The sequence below is a fragment of the Orbicella faveolata genome, unplaced genomic scaffold (assembly GCF_042242905.1).
Source record: "Orbicella faveolata isolate gen_17 unplaced genomic scaffold, um_ofav_v1 contig_1, whole genome shotgun sequence".
NCBI lineage: Eukaryota > Metazoa > Cnidaria > Anthozoa > Scleractinia > Merulinidae > Orbicella > Orbicella faveolata.
Genome location: NW_028301536.1, coordinates 38424615 through 38445000, shown reverse-complemented (window position 1 = coordinate 38445000; position 20386 = coordinate 38424615). Strand labels below are relative to the sequence as shown.

The window sequence follows — 20386 nt, the reverse complement described above, 5'->3', positions numbered from 1 at the left end:
TTAAAGCTGAACAGAAATCAACACAGAGTTTCGCAAGGGTTAAGTAGTTTAAAGACACTAAACTAATTACTTCACCCTAGAATTCTTATTAATAATGCTTCTGAAATACATGAGCAAGAAAAAAAACTAACGCCATAATGTCCCGACGTTTCGGCAAAGCTAGCTTAACTATGAGTTAAAGTTTTAAAGTTTTTTAGCTACCAGGTAAAAACGCGCCATTTAACGTTGAATGTCGACCAATTCGGAGCTATAAGTAAAAAAATGTCATTTCTTATCTGACTGTTAAAATTTAGATCAACTTTTAGTTATCAGTTAAACAACTTCCAGACTGTCGTTTTATTTAGCTTGAGAAACTGGGCTAGCTTCACGCGGTTTATAATGATAACAATAACATTTATTTAGAATAACCCTACACTGCAAAACAGTCGTATTTTTGCGAACGCGTAACGTTATTAAAAAAAGTCCTTAACCCTCGGACGTACAAGCTAACTCATCCCTAGGAGGCAGCGTGGACGAGGGGTTAGGGTGCCGGACTTGAAATTCGGAGGTCGCGGGTTCAAGTCCCGCTCTGACCACTTAGCTGGAGTTGTTTCTTGGGAGACCCTAGTTGAACTCCTCAGTCATGTTTGTAAATTGGCTAAGGACGCATTATCCGTCTGGACGAACTTGGGCAAACATTCAAAGTTCGTCTGGTTATGCGCCTCTAGTATAAAGACGGGCACAAGACGTATTATGCGTATAGACGAACTATCTCTCGTAACGCGTCGTTCAAGGCGAATTTCGGAGGATAGTTTGTTTAGACGGATGACGCGTCTTGTGTCCGTCTTTATACTAGAAACGCATAACCAAATGGACTAAAAATGTTTGCCCAAGTTCGTCCAGACGGATAATGCGTCTTAAGTATAAAAACGGCGCGGACGAGTTATCCTTCTGGACGCATAATGTGTCCTCTAGTATAAAAACGGCAAATTGGGGGAGTGGTCAATTAAGATATTTACAGGAGCCATAATCGGGGACGGAGACCGTAAGCGCGCGCCATTTCTAGTATTGGGGTTGTCCCCATGATATGGGCCAATTTTTCTATTTTTAGAACAAATTGCGCCATCGCATGCGGTACACGCGCGTACATGCTGCGAGGATTTTTGCGGATGTAGCGCCGAGGAAATGGCGTCCGAAATTCCAGAAATTTTTTCTACTCTTGGCCCATAACTCAACACGTTTATGTCTGTTGGAATTTTGCTTAAGTATTTTCGTCGTAAATTGCTCCAATTTAAGTGAAGTAAGGCAGTGTCAAATTTAGGTATGTCCCGCTTTATATCACTGACCAAGTTGTGCTCCGCTGATTCTTTTACAAGAGCTCCGCATTACTCCATTCTAAATTTCACATAAATTGAAGATTAACAGGTTTTCCATAACACAGCAAAAACTAGTTGGACATACAGTTTGGATATAGCAGCGTTTCAGTACTTCAAAGTTTTCCTCCTCCTGATTTCGCCAGAGCCTATCGTGACCGAAAAGTAAAAACAAAAAAAATTGCAAGTTTGAGTTTCGCCTGATTTGTAAGCAATACTTAATGTTTTATCAAGGCCCAATAAGTTTACGTCTGTAGATACTGCTCAGTTTGTGTAAAAATCAAAAAAAAAATTGTCTGATGTCGATAAACAAGAGCGCCCGCCGATGCTTGTTTTGTATAGTCAGTAAACACGACAAATTCGACTTCCATACTTTCTTGTGAAAACGTACATCGAAGCCATGCAATATCTCTATAGCTTTTAGATATGTTTAAGCTTAGCTGAAAATATGTGAATAGAGCAGAAATAATGAGCAGTTACGATGTCGCTTTCTTTAGTCAACTCTAATAGTGATTTTGTTGGTCTAGTTATCAAAACTCCTTCTCTATTTTATTTTCGCAGTGTAAAATTTCACTATGTTGAAGAAACACACATGATGGTAGTAGCCTTTTGGTATTGGTGAAATTTGTTGCAGCCTCTCAGCACAAAAGATAACGAAAGAAATCTTTGTCAAGATTTGTTGACAATTGAAAACACCGACTCGGACTTGAAAGTGCATGCGCCGCACTATGCAAATGAGCTACTTCTACGCGTCAGACGTGGTCAGACGTTCCTCTCAAAAACTTTTGCAAACTCGCCAAACAAGCAGAAACAATAGGAAATTATCAAAAACAGGTTTAAGTTATGATTAAACACTGTTTGAGAAAGTCACAAATCATGTCGATACCAGAGGAGAGAGTTTTCTAGCTATATTCTTAGTCAGAACAAACGCAAAAGCGTACGCGTAGGCTTACAACTAGCGCGAGCGCAGATCTTATTATTCATTCACAGCGCGAAATTGAAGTCTAGTTTTCGACCCTGCGTGGATCTGCGCGGATAAATGTCGTCAGGATGGTGCAATTTGTTTTAAAAATAGCAAAATTGTCCCATATCATAGGTGTGCGGATTCCAAGACTTACGGTCTCCGTCCCCGATTATGGCTCCCGATATTTATTTATTTTATTTATTTATACTACCATCTTTGTACAAGGGGGCTGGGGAGGGGGGGGGGGGCGGTGGATGGAAACCCCCCTCTTGGTTTTCGTTGTGTTAAGGCAGAAAAAAAAAATTCACTCGAGTCTTTCAGCCAATATCATCATGGCTAAACTGACCTACACTATTTACTGACAAACACTATTCACTTAACTCTGAAGATGACTTCCGCTCAAGTTGTCGAAGCGTCAGTCACCAACAACAGTTCTTTTCAGAACTACCCTCACCCAGACGATCACACTATACGAAGTAGAGGTACTATTTTTGTTGTTTATAACGTCATATGACGTCAAATGACGTCATTGGATCCGCCATCTTGGATTTTTCTTTTTTCTTAAAAAGTCACGAAATAAGGAAATTAACTCAAAATAACAATGCTTTGATGAAGAAAACTGGAAAAAACTACTGAATTATCTAAAAAAGTTGATTTTTGGCCAGACCTGCAATGAAATTTGATGGTTGCCATGGCAACGTCAAATATGATGGACACGCAAATTACAAATCAAAATTTCCGTAGGGAATGAGGGAACAGTTACTGAAAGTTTTAGCCCCTTAGAGTAAATTGTCTTTTCAAGACTTTGAAAAAACCTTATGAGGGGGTGGGGTGGGGTGGTGGCATCCACCCCCTCCCTGTACGTCCGAGGGTTAACAACGTTTAAAATCCGTCAAGGAAGTAGAATTAATCCCCTACAAAATTAAAGAACATGACTATTTTCTCCGCCATATTTAATTTGTTACGCTGAATACACTGACTAAAATACAGTTGTTTTCACGCAAACTAACTTTAAAGTTCCTTGTTGTTGTTACACAAACTGAACACAAAGTCCTTTCTTACGCAAACTAAAAGTTTTTTTCACACGATGATTCTTTTTTGTCTAACAATAATATTGAACTACAAAACGTTTTCAGAGTCTCGCCGAAAAACTAGACAGGTCTTATAATGACGTCTCGATTAACACAAAGTATTTTGTGTCCTAAAAAATGAAAATTCTTGTAAAGCATGCCAATCTTACCACAAACTATTTTGTTAAATTCTGTAAACTTACAGCGGCGTTCTTTGGTACAGAACTGCAGGGTAAAATAAGAAATAGCACAAAGTCATCTTTTCTAATTCAAACTTAGAATAGACTCGATTACCTGCTGCAGTTCGGAAATAGAGTCGCTTGTCTCTTGAGGAACGAAGACCGGACTCGAAGAGGCGGCAAAACTCGAGTCTAAACTCAGCACAAACGTTTGTCACGCAAATCAGTTACAAAATCTCTGTCACGCGAGCTGCCTGTAATAATGTGACAATTATCGAGACAACATATAACAATACCTATAGAATAAACTTAATACACGTTAACGATAACCTTATCGTTGTTACGACCAATCTCCAGAATTTATGGAATGTACCGGTACGGCCGTAACATGGTTTTGTCTCCGTACTCTTGCAGCGGAGTGCAGGTTGGGGTGAAGATTAACGAAGAGCTCGCCACGATCAAAATTTACAAAAACCTCTGGTTACAATCACTTCGATATTAGTTCTTAATGTGCATTGCGGTACACAAAGATCAAAAAAGAGTTCAGTTCTACAGAGTGAGCATCTTATGAGCCAGTCTGCACCAGCCTGGAAATCCATCCTTCTGTCCAACGCCACTGATCCACTGTAGAACCCAAGGGGACACATAATGCACGGCGCGAACAACACCCATGGCTATGTGGGACCACTTATGAGACAAAACATCAAAGTAACACGAGGTGTGCACATCGTTAACCAGAATGGTACCACTAAGGGTCACTGGGGCGTAAACACCTTTCTCATAGACCTTGCTGATGTTCAGAACTGCATCCTTCTCCACACTATGGTCTGCTCTCACGTACAGAATATCTCCGACTTTCACATCTCTAGCGGGGATGGCTGTTGCTTTGCCAGTCATCTCTACAAACAGCAGATGATCTTCAGTGATCTTCAGGATATTGTTCTTCTCAGTGGTGATCTGGAGAAATTTTTGCATAACTTCTGGCTGACGGTGGATGAAGGTGATCACTGGTTCTGCTCGGATCTCGTTGTTGATGATCACCTGCACCTCGTCACCAACTTCTAGAGAATCCATTTGTCGTCTACGGCCATGTTTGTCAACGAAGATGGCTGACCCAGGATAGCATCCTCCCTCTTTTTTGAGCTTTTGTTGTATTGCCTGCTCAGTCCTTTTTCGCCAAGCATCTTCTCTTTTGTCATATTCTTCGATTTGCTTCTCGATCTCGTTTCGAGACTCTCGAAGATTTTTCTTCTCGCTGAAGCTAAGTCTATCTTCCTGCCTTAGGTCTCTGTCAATAATTTCTAATCGCTTCATTAAATCTTCTCTTCCATCTGTGTATCCGGCTACAGCCAGTGTGTCCTCGATCCTGCTGTTCATAACGCTTTGTGTCTTGTCATTGACGAAAGGCCCCTTACCTTTAGTCATCGTTTCTATCACCTGAAAAAAAGCATCAAAACAGTGAAAACGCTCGAAAACGCCATAGGATGTAAGTCTGAAGAACATGCACCGCCCCCCTTGATAGTTACAATTGAGTTTTACGACTGATCCCGTCCCCAGACATTACCTTTTCGCAATATCTGGCAAAGTCAGTAGTATTCTCCAGTTTGACTGGTTAATGAACAGCATTACATTTTGCGCCCGAATGATGCAAATATTGCAACATCTTGTCACTTTGTCGTACGCGCACATACTTAGAATACTTGTAGTAAGACAATATGTGCTCTTTAGAGCCCTCATGAAAGCGCCTTCTTACAATATTAAATTTTCTACAGATCCAGTTTGATTCTTAGTGCAACACGCGTTAAATAAATGCCTGTGAAAAACTTTGAAAATCTGACGCGCACAACTAACTTGCATTATACACGTTAAACATAGTGGGCGCTGGTTTTTACCTCCATCGGTAGCTAGGTGAGGAATTTGAATTTATCAACAGCCGTGGACATTTTTCTCCCACACTGTCCCTCTTGAGTCTTTCGTTTGTTAGGGTCAGTGACTTGGTGTGTTCGATGTCTGACACATGCAGGCGTGAAGAGACGTGACGTGAACTTTACCAGATGTCTTCCGAAGAATGAGGAGATCTGGTTACAAGATTTTCCACTAGTTCTTTAACGGCGAGTCCTCTCCATCAGTTGGACGAAATTAAAAGACTTCACTTTTGTTAAGTGCCGTCATAAATAGGAAATGTCGTAAGGTTTTCCAATCGAAAAAATATCGCGGAAGTCTGCTTAACTTTCTCATCAATTCAGCTTTTGCCCTTAATTAATTGAGACTCACCTCTATCAGTCCTCTTAGCTGTCGATGATAATCTTCGGATTCTGTGTCAGCATCTAGCAAGTTGTTGAACAAAACTACTCGATCTTCAATTTGGTGTACGAAATCTCGAACCCATTCTGGCATACCACGGATCCATTGTTTAACGTATTTCTCGACTGGAGAGACTTTCCTCCTCCGTGCATTACGTGCAGCTTCATCGCCACGTGTTAGTAGCAGGATCATGTGACTTTCGGACTCTTTACCCATGAAACGTTTCAGCAAATTCAGTGCTTCCGCGTCTTCGGCAGTAAATCGTGCGCCAAACTTAGCTACCAGAATGATGGCATCGAAGCCTTGAGGAGCCATAGTGTACATCTTTGCCAGTTCCGTTAGGATTCTTTCTTGATCGACTGTGTAAGCGGGGAGCCAGGATTTGAAACCGCCCATCATCTTTACAACCGACGTATCTAGAATACCCGGGGTGTCTATCACTGTAACCTCTCTGTTGTTAATGGTTCCAGTGCCTTTTTGACAGTATTGCGTTTCAGACTGAGCACCATCGTTGACATCAAATTGTTCCTTTCCAATTATTCCGTTACCAGTAGCACTTTTTCCATTTCCAGTCTTTCCAAGCAGAACAATAGTCAGTGGCTTCTCAATGGGGAGCTAAATGAAGATATATAATGAGTTGGAAAATTAATCATCAGAACCTAGCTACTTAAAATAGAAATTTAATTTTGAAGACAAGGACGTTCAATAGGAACTGACACACACAAAAACATCAAAGTAGGCCTCACGGAATGTTCCTTGGGAGAAATGTTATCTAAAAGTCAGTTTCGGAAACTGTTCGTTATATTCATTGCATTTTAGTAATAGTGTATGGTGCACGTTAGTTAATCACAGTAATGTAATTTTACGTGAACGCACATACTAAGACAAAGGCATACGATAATGACGGGACAAAAAGAAAGGAAAGAGTTATTTGCAAAAAGTAAGCGGAGCCCAGCACGTAGCTATAGTGCATAAGTTTGTTCCATGTTTTTACTACTGCTTCGCCCTCATGAAGATATATTGTCATTGTTAAAGTGCAACTAAACCCCAATTTTCTTCCTTTAATGAAAGCTACTAGTCTTCTTAATTACTGGCTTCAACGAAAAAATTATCTCGATTGATAAAATCCCCGCGTTTCTGTACAGGCGTTTTAAGTTAGCAAAGGTGTAATTTCTGCGGCCACGAGCGAGCAAGGACATGGCTGAAAACACTTAAAAGACGTTTGACTGCGAAAACACACTTGCGGTATTTATGCTTCATATTTTATCAAAATATCTTATCAAAATATTTTATCAAGAATGAAGAAGCCTTTAAAATAAAAGAAGTGTATTATCTTGCAATACAGTTCAGAGTCTAGTTACGATTAGGACGGCTGCTTTGTATCTATTTTTTCGATTTCGAAGTGCGGGTCTCCAGTCGAGTCCGCCACACTGCAAGTCACGATCGACAGTTCGCCGGCCAGCTTGGCTAATCTACTAATCTACAAACGACACTTCTTCAAGTCCTCTTACCGAATCCTTGATAGTTCATGACGACGAGAGGATATTTTGCCGCTAATGATTCAAATAACGCGAAAAAATTCGTCTCTTCGCTTCGTCACTGCCGACCGACCGTATGTATACAAAGTCATTAATAGCGTGTGCGAAAATGAACATCGCACTAGTAATTAAAAATCCTTGGACAAGATCTTGACAAAAGGTTCAGTATGGTATCAGTTAAATGAATACATTTCTCCTTCACTGTTCTTTGTTTTTAAAGTCTTTCTTACGTTCGCTAATAACCTGAGTGTTGCGTTTTGGTCAAAAACAAACTCATTCTTCTTTTCAGCGCTACAATCCCCGCCGGCAAAGTCCAATCTAAATTGTTTGTTGACTTTACTTATATACTTACACAATGCAATGCTTGACTCGTCAGTTTAAGTTTGTAACTGAGATATGTTTTGTTGCTCAAAGAACAAAACAATTATATATGTGGAAGGGCCTTCGAGAAACTCAGCTGCCGATTGTCGACCTGCGTGTGGTTGTATATAAAATACACAAATGCATTGCATTCCTCGGTCAAGACTTTTTTTCCGACTCTTCAAACAACAGAAATCACACACGCAACAAAAAACGCACACCCACACCCACTCGCATATTATTTAAATGTTCTAGTCTCCTGGGACGTTTGATTGCACGCACATAACGTGTCCTGTATTTGTCGTCTTCTACACAAGGAGTTAAGCATGGTGCCATTTCAACAGCTTTGTGAAGTCACACGGTCAAATATGGCTCCTTTTAAATGGTAATCAAGTAAATATGAATTAACTAGTGCGGCTATTGAGAACTGCTATTCTGCATTTTTACGATTCTGCTGCTTTGCTATTTTGTAACATGCTAGTAAGCTGAGTATAGTCCATTCCATATACCCCGGCCACAGTATACCAAATAAGACCTTCTTGTCTTTTTCATGTCGTCCCCCTTGGTTTCTGCAGACTTGACGATTTTCTTCCCTGAGAGCCACGTTATCCTTAGAGTAAAATAAAAAGCTTCTAATGTCAGTTACCAAACAGTGATTGGCCTGTTCAGTTGTTTAGACTTCGACCTGTATATTCTCAGTCAGCCCTGTTTCAAGCCAAAGTTTGCTGGCCATTTTTGCTCCGGGTGCACATCTCTTTTCTTTAAACGCAGGAGTTTGTCGTACCACAACCCACTGTTTGTAATTTTAAATCAAACTAATGCGGCATATCTTCTAAACAGTATATAGAACTTTTGCTAACCTTTGTTTTCATTATTTTGTTCCACCTCCGGACAAATTTCCCCTCGACATCGTATCCGTCCAAGGCTTGCTTGTAAGCGTCCAGACAAGCATCTACCAGCTCCTGTCCCTCACTCTTGTTCAAAGCAGAAATTGCCGAATGGAAATCACGCAAGAGTTCTTTCACTTTAGAGATGAAACTCTGAATATCATCATCAATTTCTTCGACACTGTCCAGGTACCTGTTAGCGTAGGTACGAGCGTTGCGAAGGTCATCAAAGAGGTTTCCTAATTCCTCCGTTTTATCCATCGACACTCTTTGCTGTATGTATGCTCTTGCAGTTGGAATAATGTCCTTTGTAGGCAGGAGTTCGAACTGCAACGAAAAACATCGGAGATCCTGATAAGTTGATGTTCTGAGAACATCCGGTAGAGCATAGAAGAGTTAATTCCGACAATTTTTCTTTTCTTTTTCCATGACCTTTACCACATCTTTGAATTAATTCCACTAAGTCACTATCCGCAACGTCCTCGGAACAGTGTATTTTTGCAGAAAAGCGTAAGAATGATTGACTTCACCCTCACCGATGTCTATAGGAATTAATGGTATAACGCGAAGCCAATTCCAGGAGTGAATGAACAATAGACGCACTGCTTCTGACTAAAACTATGATTTATACGCTATACGAGAAAGGGCCTAAATCCAAAGGCTTTTTGGCATCAAGCATATCTATAAATCTTATAAAGGCAGGAAAAAAAAAAAAAAACTCTGACAAGAACAATGCCTGATTTTAGAAACTATGCAATTCTTCTGGATATGGAAAGTATCCAAAGGTATGCATTATATTTATAGTAACAATATATAGAACTGTTTACGTTATGAACGCGGCTGAGTGTCGGTTTTATTTGGAAATCTCTACCAGCTACCAATAAATGGGACTCTAGAGGAAAAAATAAATTCCAAAAAAGAGACAACAAGCAATCAAAAATAAGCGAGCCTAGTTATAAAATACTTAAAAATAAAAAGATCATTTAAAAAGGAGAGTTAAGATGAATTTAAGAAAGAAAATAAAAGAAATGTATGTTGAAAGCCTTGTTGAAAAGATACGTTTTCAAATGTTATTTGAAAATGTCAGTGGAATTTAAAATAGCTCTTACGAAGTACGGAATAGTGTTTCATAATTAACACGTTCTAAAAACAAATGGGATATTCAAAAATGCAATTTCTGGAACAAATAAAGGAAATCGGCTTAATTTTTTTTCAGATAAAATTAACAAATCTGGCATTAAATGCCCTTTTTGGCTATTTTTTTGCCAGAGTGGTAAACATTTTGGCACAATTTTGCATTAAGTGCTTAAATTTTGCCACGAGAATTGAAAATGTTAGCTGGTAAGAAATGGGTAAATAACTGAAAACTTTACCAGGACCGGAGCTTTGAAGACAGCTATGGTAAAAATGTCACGAAAAGTTAAGATTTTTGCCAAGATCTAGTTGCAAGAATCAGCTTAAAAGAGGAGTTTTCTGCAAGGAAGGCAACAGATATGGTAAAAAGTAAGCCTAAATGTTTATTTTTGGTAAAAAGGTTGTGAGAGGCAGCTTTCTCTTGGCATAAAAGAACGCGAATTTTGTTAATTTTGCCAATTTTAAAAACGATTGGCAAATTTATCGGTAATTGAGGTAATCTCTGTCAATTTTCTTCTTCTAAGAAACATCTGGCAAGGTACATGGAAATTTCCATGTACCTTTTACAAAACATAAGGCAAGGTACATGGAAATTTCCATGTACCTTGCAACGAAACACATGGCAAGGTACATGGAAATTTCCATGTACCTTGCCTTATGTTTTGTAAAAGGTACATGGAAATTTCCATGTACCTTGTAACGAAACACATGGCAAGGTACATGAAATTTCCATGTACCTTGCAACGAAACAGATGGCAAGGTACATGGAAATTTCCACGTACCTTGCAACGAAACACATGGCAAGGTACATGGGAATTTCCATGTACCTTATGACTACAAAAAGTCAAAAAGGCAAAAAGGATATGGAAATTTCCGTGTACCTTGTGGTACACATAAAGAAGCATTTCCCCATCTGATTATCAATTGCTAAAGTAAATCTTGGAAAATATAAAATCTAACTACAGCATGAAAATTACTGAAAAATTAAATAGTTTTAATTAACCAACAGAAAGATACATCAATATAGAACAATAGCACTCTTCTCTCTTTGAACGAGACATGGACCTGGAAATTAAAGAAACAAAATACATCAACGCAGATGGTTATACATACAGTTACTCTAGTTCTCTAGCTCTTGAACATTATTTTGGTTCAAGTAACAATTAATCTAATGATCTATTCACCATCGAAATATTTCAGTCGCCATTTCAAAATGAGGTAAAGCCATCTCCTACGAAAGGTTAAAAAGACTAGTTCTGTTGGAAAAAGTTCAAATTCGCTAACGAAAAAAAAAAAAAGTCGAACTGGAAGATACCACTTCCTGGGTGCCACTTCCTTTGAACGACCTTTTGACCAGAGCTCAAGAAGCGGTATAGTTACCTTCGGAGCTGTTTGGGGCTGCGAAGGAGACTAGGAGCAGTACTAAAATATTATATATATATATTTTTTTACGCTGTGGCTAAATGACCGGCAGCCGGTCACGGTTTTCAAATCACTAAATGACCGGCAGTCTCATATTGTTCTCAAATTTAAGAATAAAAGGAACCCATCCAATTCAAACTATCATATGTCGATTAAGAACAGCCAAGCGATCCAGAAGAGCTGTATAGATCGCAAGTCTAAAGTTTGGTTAAAGCTCGGCTCAGAGAGCGAGACCACGGTTTGTGACACTTAGGATTTTTTTGGGTCGACTGCCGGTCAAGGTTTTCAAATCACTAAATGACCGGCAGTCTCATATTGTTCTCAAATTTAAGAATAAAAGGAACCCATCCAATTCAAACTATCATATGTCGATTAAGAACAGCCAAGGGATCCAGAAGAGCGGTATAGATCGCAAGTATAACGCTTGGTTAACGCTCGGCTCAGAGAGCGAGACCATGGTTTGTGACACTTAGGATTTTTTTGGGTCGACTGCCGGTCACAGTATTCAAATCACTAAATGACCGGCAGTTCGATATTTTTCTCAAATTTAAGGAATCGAAGGAACCCATCCAATTCAAACTATCATACGTCGATTAAGAACTGCCAAGCGATCCAGAAGAGCTGTATAGATCGCAAGTATAACGCTTGGTTTACGCTCGGCTCACAGAGTGAGACCATGGTTTGTGACACTGGATTTTTTTCGGTCGACTGCCGGTCACGATTCCTTAAATTTGAGAAAAATATGCGACTGCCGGTCATTTAGTGATTTGAAAACCGTGACCGGCGGTCGACCCAAAAAAATCCTAAGTGTCACAAACCATGGTCTCGCTCTCCGAGCCGAGCTTTAACCAAGCGTTATACTTGCGATATATACAACTCTTCTGGATCGCTTGGCAGTTCTTAATCGACAAAGGATAGTTTGAATTGGATGGGTTCCTTTTATTCCTTAAATTTGAGAAAAATATGAGACTGCCGGTCATTTAGTGATTTAAAAACCGTGACCGACAGTCGACCCAAAAAAAGTCCTAAGTGTCACAAACCATGGTCTCGCTCTCTGAGCCGAGCTTTAACCAAGCGTTAGACTTGCGATCTATACAGCTCTTCTGGATCGTTTGGCAGTTCTTCTTAATCGACATATGACAGATTGAATTGGATGGGTTCCTTTTATTCCTTAAATTTGAGAAAAATGTGAGACTGTCGGTCATTTAGTGATTTGAAAACCGTGACCGGCAGTCGACCCAAAAAAATCCTAGGTGTCACAAACCATGGTCTCGCTCTCCGAGCCGAGCTTTAACCAAGCGTTATACTTGCGATATATACAGCTCTTCTGGATCGCTTGGCAGTTCTTAATGGACATATGATAGTTTGAATTGGACGGGTCCTTTCGATTCCGTAAATTTGAGAAAAATATGAGACTGCCGGTCATTTAGTGATTTGAAAACCGTGACCGGCTGCCGGTCATTTAGCCACAGCTTTTTTTTTTTTTAATTCACCTTTTCGGCGTTAGATTTCACGTGTAGTGTCACGTGGCTTATAATGTAAACAAACCGGGAAAGTTCGGACATTTTAGTCAACCACACGAGTTCGATAAGTAGTGTTCTAACAGAATGGTCACGACTAAAAGATGTGCTTTTGTTACATGTAAAAACGATTCCCGATACCTTGAATCGTGGAAAAGAAACCCAAACGGCGATCCGGTGAAGTTCTTCCATTTTCCTGGCGCAGTTAGACAAAACGAGAGAAGGCAAAAAGTGGCTAAAAGCATGTCGCCGCAGTGACTCGTCCGTGTGCACGAAAGACAGTTACATTTTGTCGGTGGAAATGGTCTAACAAAAGAGAATCCTCATCCTATATCTGCCGTTGCCAGTAAAGAAAGGGTGCGTTTATTAATATGTGCTTTTATAACATTTTTTGTGGTTTGAGTTAATATTTTATACCGTGCCTAGGTGTCGTGACTGAATCGTAAACGAAATGCATCTTGTGAATGGGAGGCAGACAAAGCGAGAAGCAAGAAATTTGTCTTGAACGATCAGTGGCTAAAACCCTACTGACGCCTAATCGCCATACTGGCAAATCTAAAGAAGAACGTGCCGCCGCCATGACTCTTTTAGATCTGAGCTCAGAGCCAGTGGCGAGTTCAGGAGAGCCCGATGAGTCGAACCGGAAGAGCGAACCGACGAGTTTCCTGAACCGATCGAGTCTCAAATCAACAGAAAGACTGATGAAAAAGTACATGGCGGCCGCAATGTGCTTGCATCCCCCATCTCTACCACCTTTACACTTGCATCGTGCCTGAAAAACGCTGCCTCGGTTTGTCCCTCTACCCTCGAGAATAAACCAGAGATCGTAGTGCTCCTTTCCTTCATCCGTTTTGATTTTCATGAAAGGTCGCACTTTGGCTACACATGAACACCTTCTTGATTCATCTGAGCAGTTAGTAAAGATTCCACGTAACCTCGGCAAATAAGCGATAATCTTTAAATGACTTGTAAGCGGCGAGTCCCTGCTTGTCGTAATCGGTCAGTGGTAAATCAAATAATTAAAAATGTCGTACAACCCAAACGGCGGCGACGAGTTGAAGTTGTTCACGGTCTTCAGGGAAAATGGCTTGGGAATTAGCATGTCATGAATTATTAATTTGTCAGTATCAGTGGTTTGATCTTTTTCGAAGTTTGGATCCACTGGCACAACCATTCTTTCGACTGCGGAAGCGATTTCCACGAGCGAAGTTTTCAAATATTCGCTCACTGAAACTCCACGTTCCTGCAAATATCTTCTAAGGTCTGCCACATTCATGGCGTTGAAGTCGCTTTTATTCTTTTTTTCTGCCATTTTGAAGCTGAAACTATTCTATGTACGTTCAAGGACTTGAAGCAGAGAGAAATATATATTAGTAGTGACAGGAAGTTGGCGAAAACTTCGCACACGTGTAATGCGTGCTTGACTAGAATGTCCGAACTTTCACGGTTTGTTTACATCATAAGTCACGTGAAATTACACGTGAAATTTAACGCCGAAAAGGTGAATTTTCAGCGCAGTGATTAATTCCACCTTGTCACCCACACAGGGATCACATGAGATAGCATTGCGCCTGCGTAAACTCAGTACGTTGTTGCCTTCGTTGTGAACGGATTGTCTTTTCTGTCCTGCGAAAACTTGGTTTTTGCCACACACAATGCCGCCTGATTCGCCTACTAAAACATCGAAAGAAATTCATGTAGAGATGCACCCGGTACCAGGAGAGAGACCTTCCAAGTCTTCGAGACGCGGCAATGACAAAGACGGTAAAAAGGTCATAATTGACTCCCGTCAACACGATGAAGACATGGCAAGCGCTCACATCAGTGCTTTGCAAAAATCTATGGAATAAGGCTTTTCCCGGATGGCCGAGTCGTTGACTACGGCCCTAACACAAACCCTTGAGAGGTGTGTGTGTGAGGAGGTCACCGAGGGTGACTTAAACGACAATAACTTGTCAAACCCCTCACAAGACAAATCCAGCCGGAAGGCGGGAAAATCGTCGCGAGCAGATGGATGTTGATACCTCGGTCAATGACCTTTTGTCTGATGCCAAAGAACATGGCAATGGAAAGCAACATGAAGTCGACGAATCAGTTGGAGACTTCCTCAAAACTGTTCAAAACGACCTGAAGTCGGAGGAGACGGGACCTCCCATCCATGAAGAGCTCGCTAAAATTGTGACGTGTCTCGTGCGAGACGGCATGTTAGAAGTACGGCTGCAAGACAAGATAAACAAATATCCGCAGCCGGAAAACTGTGAAGGTTTAACGAAAGTTCGAGTTAACCAACTGATTTGGGATAACCTCAGCTCCACCATCAGGTCGCAAGACTTGAAATTCCAAAAAGTCCAAACGTCAATAGACAGCCTTTCTCTTTTGGCACATGCAAATACCGAGCTTAATAATAGAAGGAAAGAGCTCATAAAACCGGACCTACACACGGATTACAAACACCTTTGCTCAGCGTCTACAACAGTGACAGCTGAACTCTTCGGAGACGACTGTCGAAGCAAGTCAAGGATATCTCCGAAGTAAACCGTGTTGGCCGGAAAGTAACTACTTCCACCGTCACTCGTCATAAAGGCCCCACCCACTCTAACTTTGGATACAAAAGCCAATCGTCTGGTGGCAGAGGGAAATTTTTTCGAGCAAGAGGAAGTCAGAAGCATTTTTTAGGCTGGCGACAGACCGCAAGTCGCGGTTCTGCCACACAGAATTCAGACAAGTTTCCCAAGTCGAAGGGTCAAAGCAAGTAAACAAAGCTTCTGAGGACTTACCTGAGGTAAGTCAAAAATTGTGTCTTGTAGAACCAGGACAAACGGCAGGTAGATTGAAATTATATTTCCCTGAATGGAGAGAATTGACTTCCGATCCGCAGATTCTCAAAACCCATCAAGGGTTTTAATGTTGATTTTGTTGACTGCCCTCCTGTACAAATGCTTCCCCCAAAGGAAATCGCTTTTAATTCGGAAGAATCACAGATTATCAGTTCAGAATTAGACAAACTTCTGACAAAGGGGGTCATTGCGAAATCACAGCACTGTCATGGAGAATTTCTCTCTACTATATTTCTTCGTAAAAAGAAGACTGGAGGGTATAGGCTCATTCTCAATTTGAAGAACTTAAATCAATATATTACCAACCATCATTTTAAAATGGAAAGCTTAACTTCAGCAATCTTGCTTATGACACCTGGATGTTATATGGCATCTGTAGACTTGCAAGATGCATATTATTCGGTTCCAATCAATGAGAAATGCCAAAAATATTTGAAGTTCTCCTGGCAGGGGGAATTATTTCAGTTTACTTGCCTCCCTAATGGTCTTGCTTCTGCTCCCCGACTTTTTACGAAATTGCTTAAGCCTGTCTACTCCACCTTAAGGCAAATGGGACACACAAATGTGGGCTACATTGATGATTCATACTTACAAGGGCCCTCATTTAATGACTGCAGTAATAATGTTCAGGACACTGTCCACCTTTTCACCAAAGTGGGTTTTCTTCTAAATCAAGAAAAATCCATGAGTTGACATTTTTGGGCTTTATCTTAAACTCACTCACGGTGACAGTGAGACCAACACCAGAGAAAGCTGAAAAGCTGAAACAGAAATGTTTAGCTGTATTGACAAAAACTCATGTTTCAATTCATGATGTCTCAGAAGTGATAGGTTTAATGGTTTCTATGTTCCCTGGTGTTGAATATGCACAGCTTTTCTATAGAAGTCTAGAAATAGACAAAATCAAAGCTCTGAAAGAAAGTAGGGGAAACTACAACTCAGTAATGACATTGTCAGTTACATCAGTCATAGACCTCAAGTGGTGGATCGAAAATGTTGAGAGCTCGTTTAAGTGGATATCCCATGGGGATCCATTACTCTCCCTGTATTCTGATGCCACAAAAGAAGGGTGGGGAGCAGTGTGCAAGGGAGATAAAGCAGGAGGTCGATGGACTGTAACTGAGTCTAACTGTCACATCAATGAGTTAGAAACACTTGCTGCTTTTTTTGCTTTGAAATCATTCTGCCACTCAATGACAAATTGTCATATTAACATCTACATAGATAATACCACTGCTGTCTCTTACATAAATGCCATGGGTGGGACTCATTCTTTGGAATGTAATAAGATTGCACGTGAAATTTGGACCTGGTGCGTCCAGAGAAATATCTGGGTGACAGCAATCTCATTATCAGGTAAAGAAAATGTTGATGCTGATAGGGAATCTAGAACATTTAATGATAACACAGAATGGTCTCTCAGTGAAAATATTTTCCACAGCATTGTGAGACCTATGGCATGCCATCCATTGATCTTTTTGCATCTAGAACTAACAGAAACGTTTAACGTTATGTGTCATGGAGGCCAGACCCTGAGGCACAATTTGTGGATGCTTTCTCTTGCTCTTGGTCTCAAGAACAATTTTATGCTTTCCCTCCTTTTAGCCTGATACTTCGTTGTTTAAAGAAAATCGAAATGGAGGAAGGGGAAGGGATCATAATTGTTCCAGTCTGGCTCACCCAACCTTGGTATCCAAAGCTGATGAGTCTTTTGGTCGACAAGCCCAGACTGTTACCAGTGACAAGAGGGACATTGTATCTTCCAAGCAAGCCCAGTCAACCACATCCCATGGAGGGCAAGCTGAAACTAATTGCATGCAAGTTATCGGGGAATCCCTTACGGAGCAAGGCATTTCTGCAGAAGCTACCAAGATTATCCTCAAGTCGTGGAGGAAAGGCACATCTAAACAGTACCAATCCTACTACAAAAAATGGCTTGACTTCTGTCATAGAGAACAGATTTGTACAGTTCGTCCCTCTTTAGCCCAAGTCATAGAGTTTCTACTGACTTTATTTAACAGTGGTCTTAGTTATAGTAGCCTTAATACTGCTCGCTCAGCACTTTCTTCAATACTCCCTTCAATAGATGGTATCCCAGTTGGGAAACATCCTTTAGTTATTAGGTTTCTAAAGGGAGTATTTGAATCTCGCCCAGCGATGCCTCGTTATACAGCAGTTTGGGATGTAAACCAAGTTCTTGATTACTTAAAGACTTTGTCCCCTGTTAATGAGATTTCTCTCAAGAGTTTAACTCTGAAGCTCACAATGTCATTAGCTCTAGTCACTGCTCAAAGGGGGCAATCTCTTCTTTTTCTCAATGTGGACAGCATGATAGATTCTGGCTCCTCTATAGTGTTCAGACTTCAAGAGCATGTTAAACAGTCCAAACCAGGGTCCAAGGGTATGGTGATTGAACTTAAATCATTCAAAGATCCAAGACTTTATGTTGTGACCACTCTTAAGGAGTATTTGGCAAGAACAAAGTTTGCAAGGGAGACTCGTTCATGTAGTCAACTGTTGCTAAGTTATGTTAAACCGTACGGTCCAGTGTCTAGAGACACGATTAGTCGTTGGGTTAAGTTTGTATTACAAAGTTCAGGCATTGATGTTAACATTTTCAAGCCTCATAGCACAAGGTCAGCTTCAACTTCTAAGGCAAAGCTGAGTGATGTTCCATTAGCAGATATTCTTGACAAGGCTGGATGGAAGTCAGAATCCACCTTTGCTAAATTATATGACAAAAAGATTGTGGAAGACATCTTTGCCAATAAAGTTTTGCAGTCATATGTTCACTTGTGTGAAATTATTTACTACTAGCCTGTGCATCTGTCTTTGAAGTCTCATGTGATCCCTCTGTGGGTGACAAGGTGGAATACAGAAGTTGAACGAGACTTACCGGAAGTTGAAGTTCGACTGGGATTCCACCTCTGTCACCATACACAGAGGGATTACATGCCCTCCCTTGGACCCACCCTGTTACTTACTTCCTACGATGCACATGGCTAGTGCTTTAAAGACTGAGTTCACGCAGGCGCAATGCTATCTCATGTAATCCCTCTGTGTATGGTGACAAAGGTGGAATCCCAGTCGAACTTCAACTTCCGGTAAGTCTCGTTCAACTCTGTATTAAATTATATCGAGTCGTACTGTTAAGATGGCCAATACACGTAGCAGAAAGATTAATTAATATATTATGCTTTTCGACAATATTGACCGTTGAAACTCTTTTAGGAGACCACACCGCGGTCCCAGGTAACTACAATTCGACGTTTACGGCAAACGGCAAAAAAAATTGCCTCTTTGATTTTGCAGATTTTGTGGTCTTTTCTTTAAATATATCACACAAAAATAGCAAAACGACTCCTAATATTCACCTCAAATACAAATCTACATATCCTCAAATACAAATCTATAAAACGCACAAACAACCAAGACAGACGGCAAAAGTTTCACCTTTGCCGTTCGCCGCGTAAACGCCATGCTTTATCTCACTGATAAACTCGGTCAATAATAGGTTTCAGGAGATCGGGCGCGATTCATTCCACTTACTTGCACACAGATGTTTTGTCTCCTAAACTCGGCAGTACCTCCGCGTAGGTCCCATCGTAACAACCAAAATAGAGCAAACCTCCTTCCTCGAAGCTACCGCTCTAATCGTTCTTTGCCCTTTTGGCGGATTGCAATACGTGATTCCGTTAAACCGCAGTGACATTATCCCACCGACATTTTGGGCGTGCTATTGTTCAGGTTTCCATAAAGGCCTAGTAATTAGGAGCAGCTTCATTCATTTACATGTGTCGGTGTGCTTTGAATAACGAGGCATATAACAATAGTTCTTATTCAATGGGATGCAAATAAGTGCCCAGTTTATTCGAGCGCAAGTTGTGTATGTGTCAAAAATAACTTATTTTTATTTTATATTTCTCAAAAATCAGAGAAAAGCAAAACACTACACTTTAGAGGGAGTGTTATTTTGAGAAAAGTGTTGGTTTTATTCGGATTCGCAGAGTTGTAAATTAGAATCAGCGGGATCCGGGTCAGCTGGATGCTTTTATAACCGCAGAAATTAACCTATCATTGCGGTTTCGGAAACGAAACTGTCGGACAAGCTGCTCTCATTTCCGCTGTGCTGTTTAACGGTCGAATTTCATCTTATATGAGCTATATTTTTGAGAATCGTAGTGCTGTCCCGACTAAATATTGAACTGGCTTATTAGTATGACGAAACAAACGTATTCCTGCGGTGAAAGTAGACGTGAGCTGGTAGCCTTATAAGCTGTAAGGAAGCAGATCAGGGGAAACGGCAGAAGCGGTACACCAATTAATTGTTGTGGAACTGCCAACAAGTGAGGTTGTATATCAAAACTCGGCGAGAAGACAGCCCGTGAACATGCTACAGTTCAGTTCATCAATTTACAGGTAAAAAGAAATATTCATTTTGCCTTGTTTAGTGTTAAATGACTGTAAAGACAACGAGTACCTTTCAGTAACAAAACGACGTTTAATGTTCAGCAGGCAATATGCGAATGAATACATGTGCCAATGTGGCTAGCAAAAATGTAGAAACTATTTCCTGTAATACAAGATACAAACACGTACTACACGTTGGTGAGTTCTTGCGGTCTAGCGGTAAACCACAGTAGTTTCGTCACATCTCTCCTCTCATAAAGAAAGGCAAGGATCACGCATTGTTTCGACTTAAAGAAAACAAATAAAAAGTCATCCGGTCAACATCTAATTTGATTAAATAAGAATTCATTAGGTAACAAAGTCATTAAGGCGAGCAGGCGGTCTGCGGGTGCGTTGCGATCAGCGTAAT

General features: G+C 40.6%; 1 protein-coding gene, 1 long non-coding RNA gene and 2 pseudogenes across 2 annotated transcripts in view; 1 reads left to right on the top strand and 3 right to left on the bottom strand.

Moving 5' to 3' along the window:
- Nucleotides 1-3254: 3254 nt before the first annotated feature.
- The window catches only part of LOC110048250 (uncharacterized), a 32822-nt gene continuing 15690 nt past the window's right edge, over nucleotides 3255-20386 (bottom strand). The window contains exons 5-7 of the mRNA XM_089275596.1: nucleotides 8628-8981; nucleotides 5840-6484; nucleotides 3255-5002 (exon numbers count right to left, since the gene is read on the bottom strand). Of these exons, the coding sequence (XP_089131722.1) occupies nucleotides 4115-5002; nucleotides 5840-6484; nucleotides 8628-8981 (1887 nt within the window). The 3' untranslated portion in view covers nucleotides 3255-4114. The remainder of the gene's footprint in view (nucleotides 5003-5839; nucleotides 6485-8627; nucleotides 8982-20386) is intronic.
- LOC149119005 (uncharacterized) lies at nucleotides 10762-19472 on the bottom strand. The gene is made up of 2 exons (XR_016202640.1): nucleotides 19117-19472; nucleotides 10762-10853 (listed from the first exon to the last, which is right to left on the bottom strand). It is a non-coding gene; the product is annotated as an uncharacterized LOC149119005 (long non-coding RNA).
- Nucleotides 13134-14339, bottom strand: LOC149119007 (uncharacterized; annotated as a pseudogene).
- On the top strand, nucleotides 14386-15614 carry LOC149119006 (uncharacterized; annotated as a pseudogene).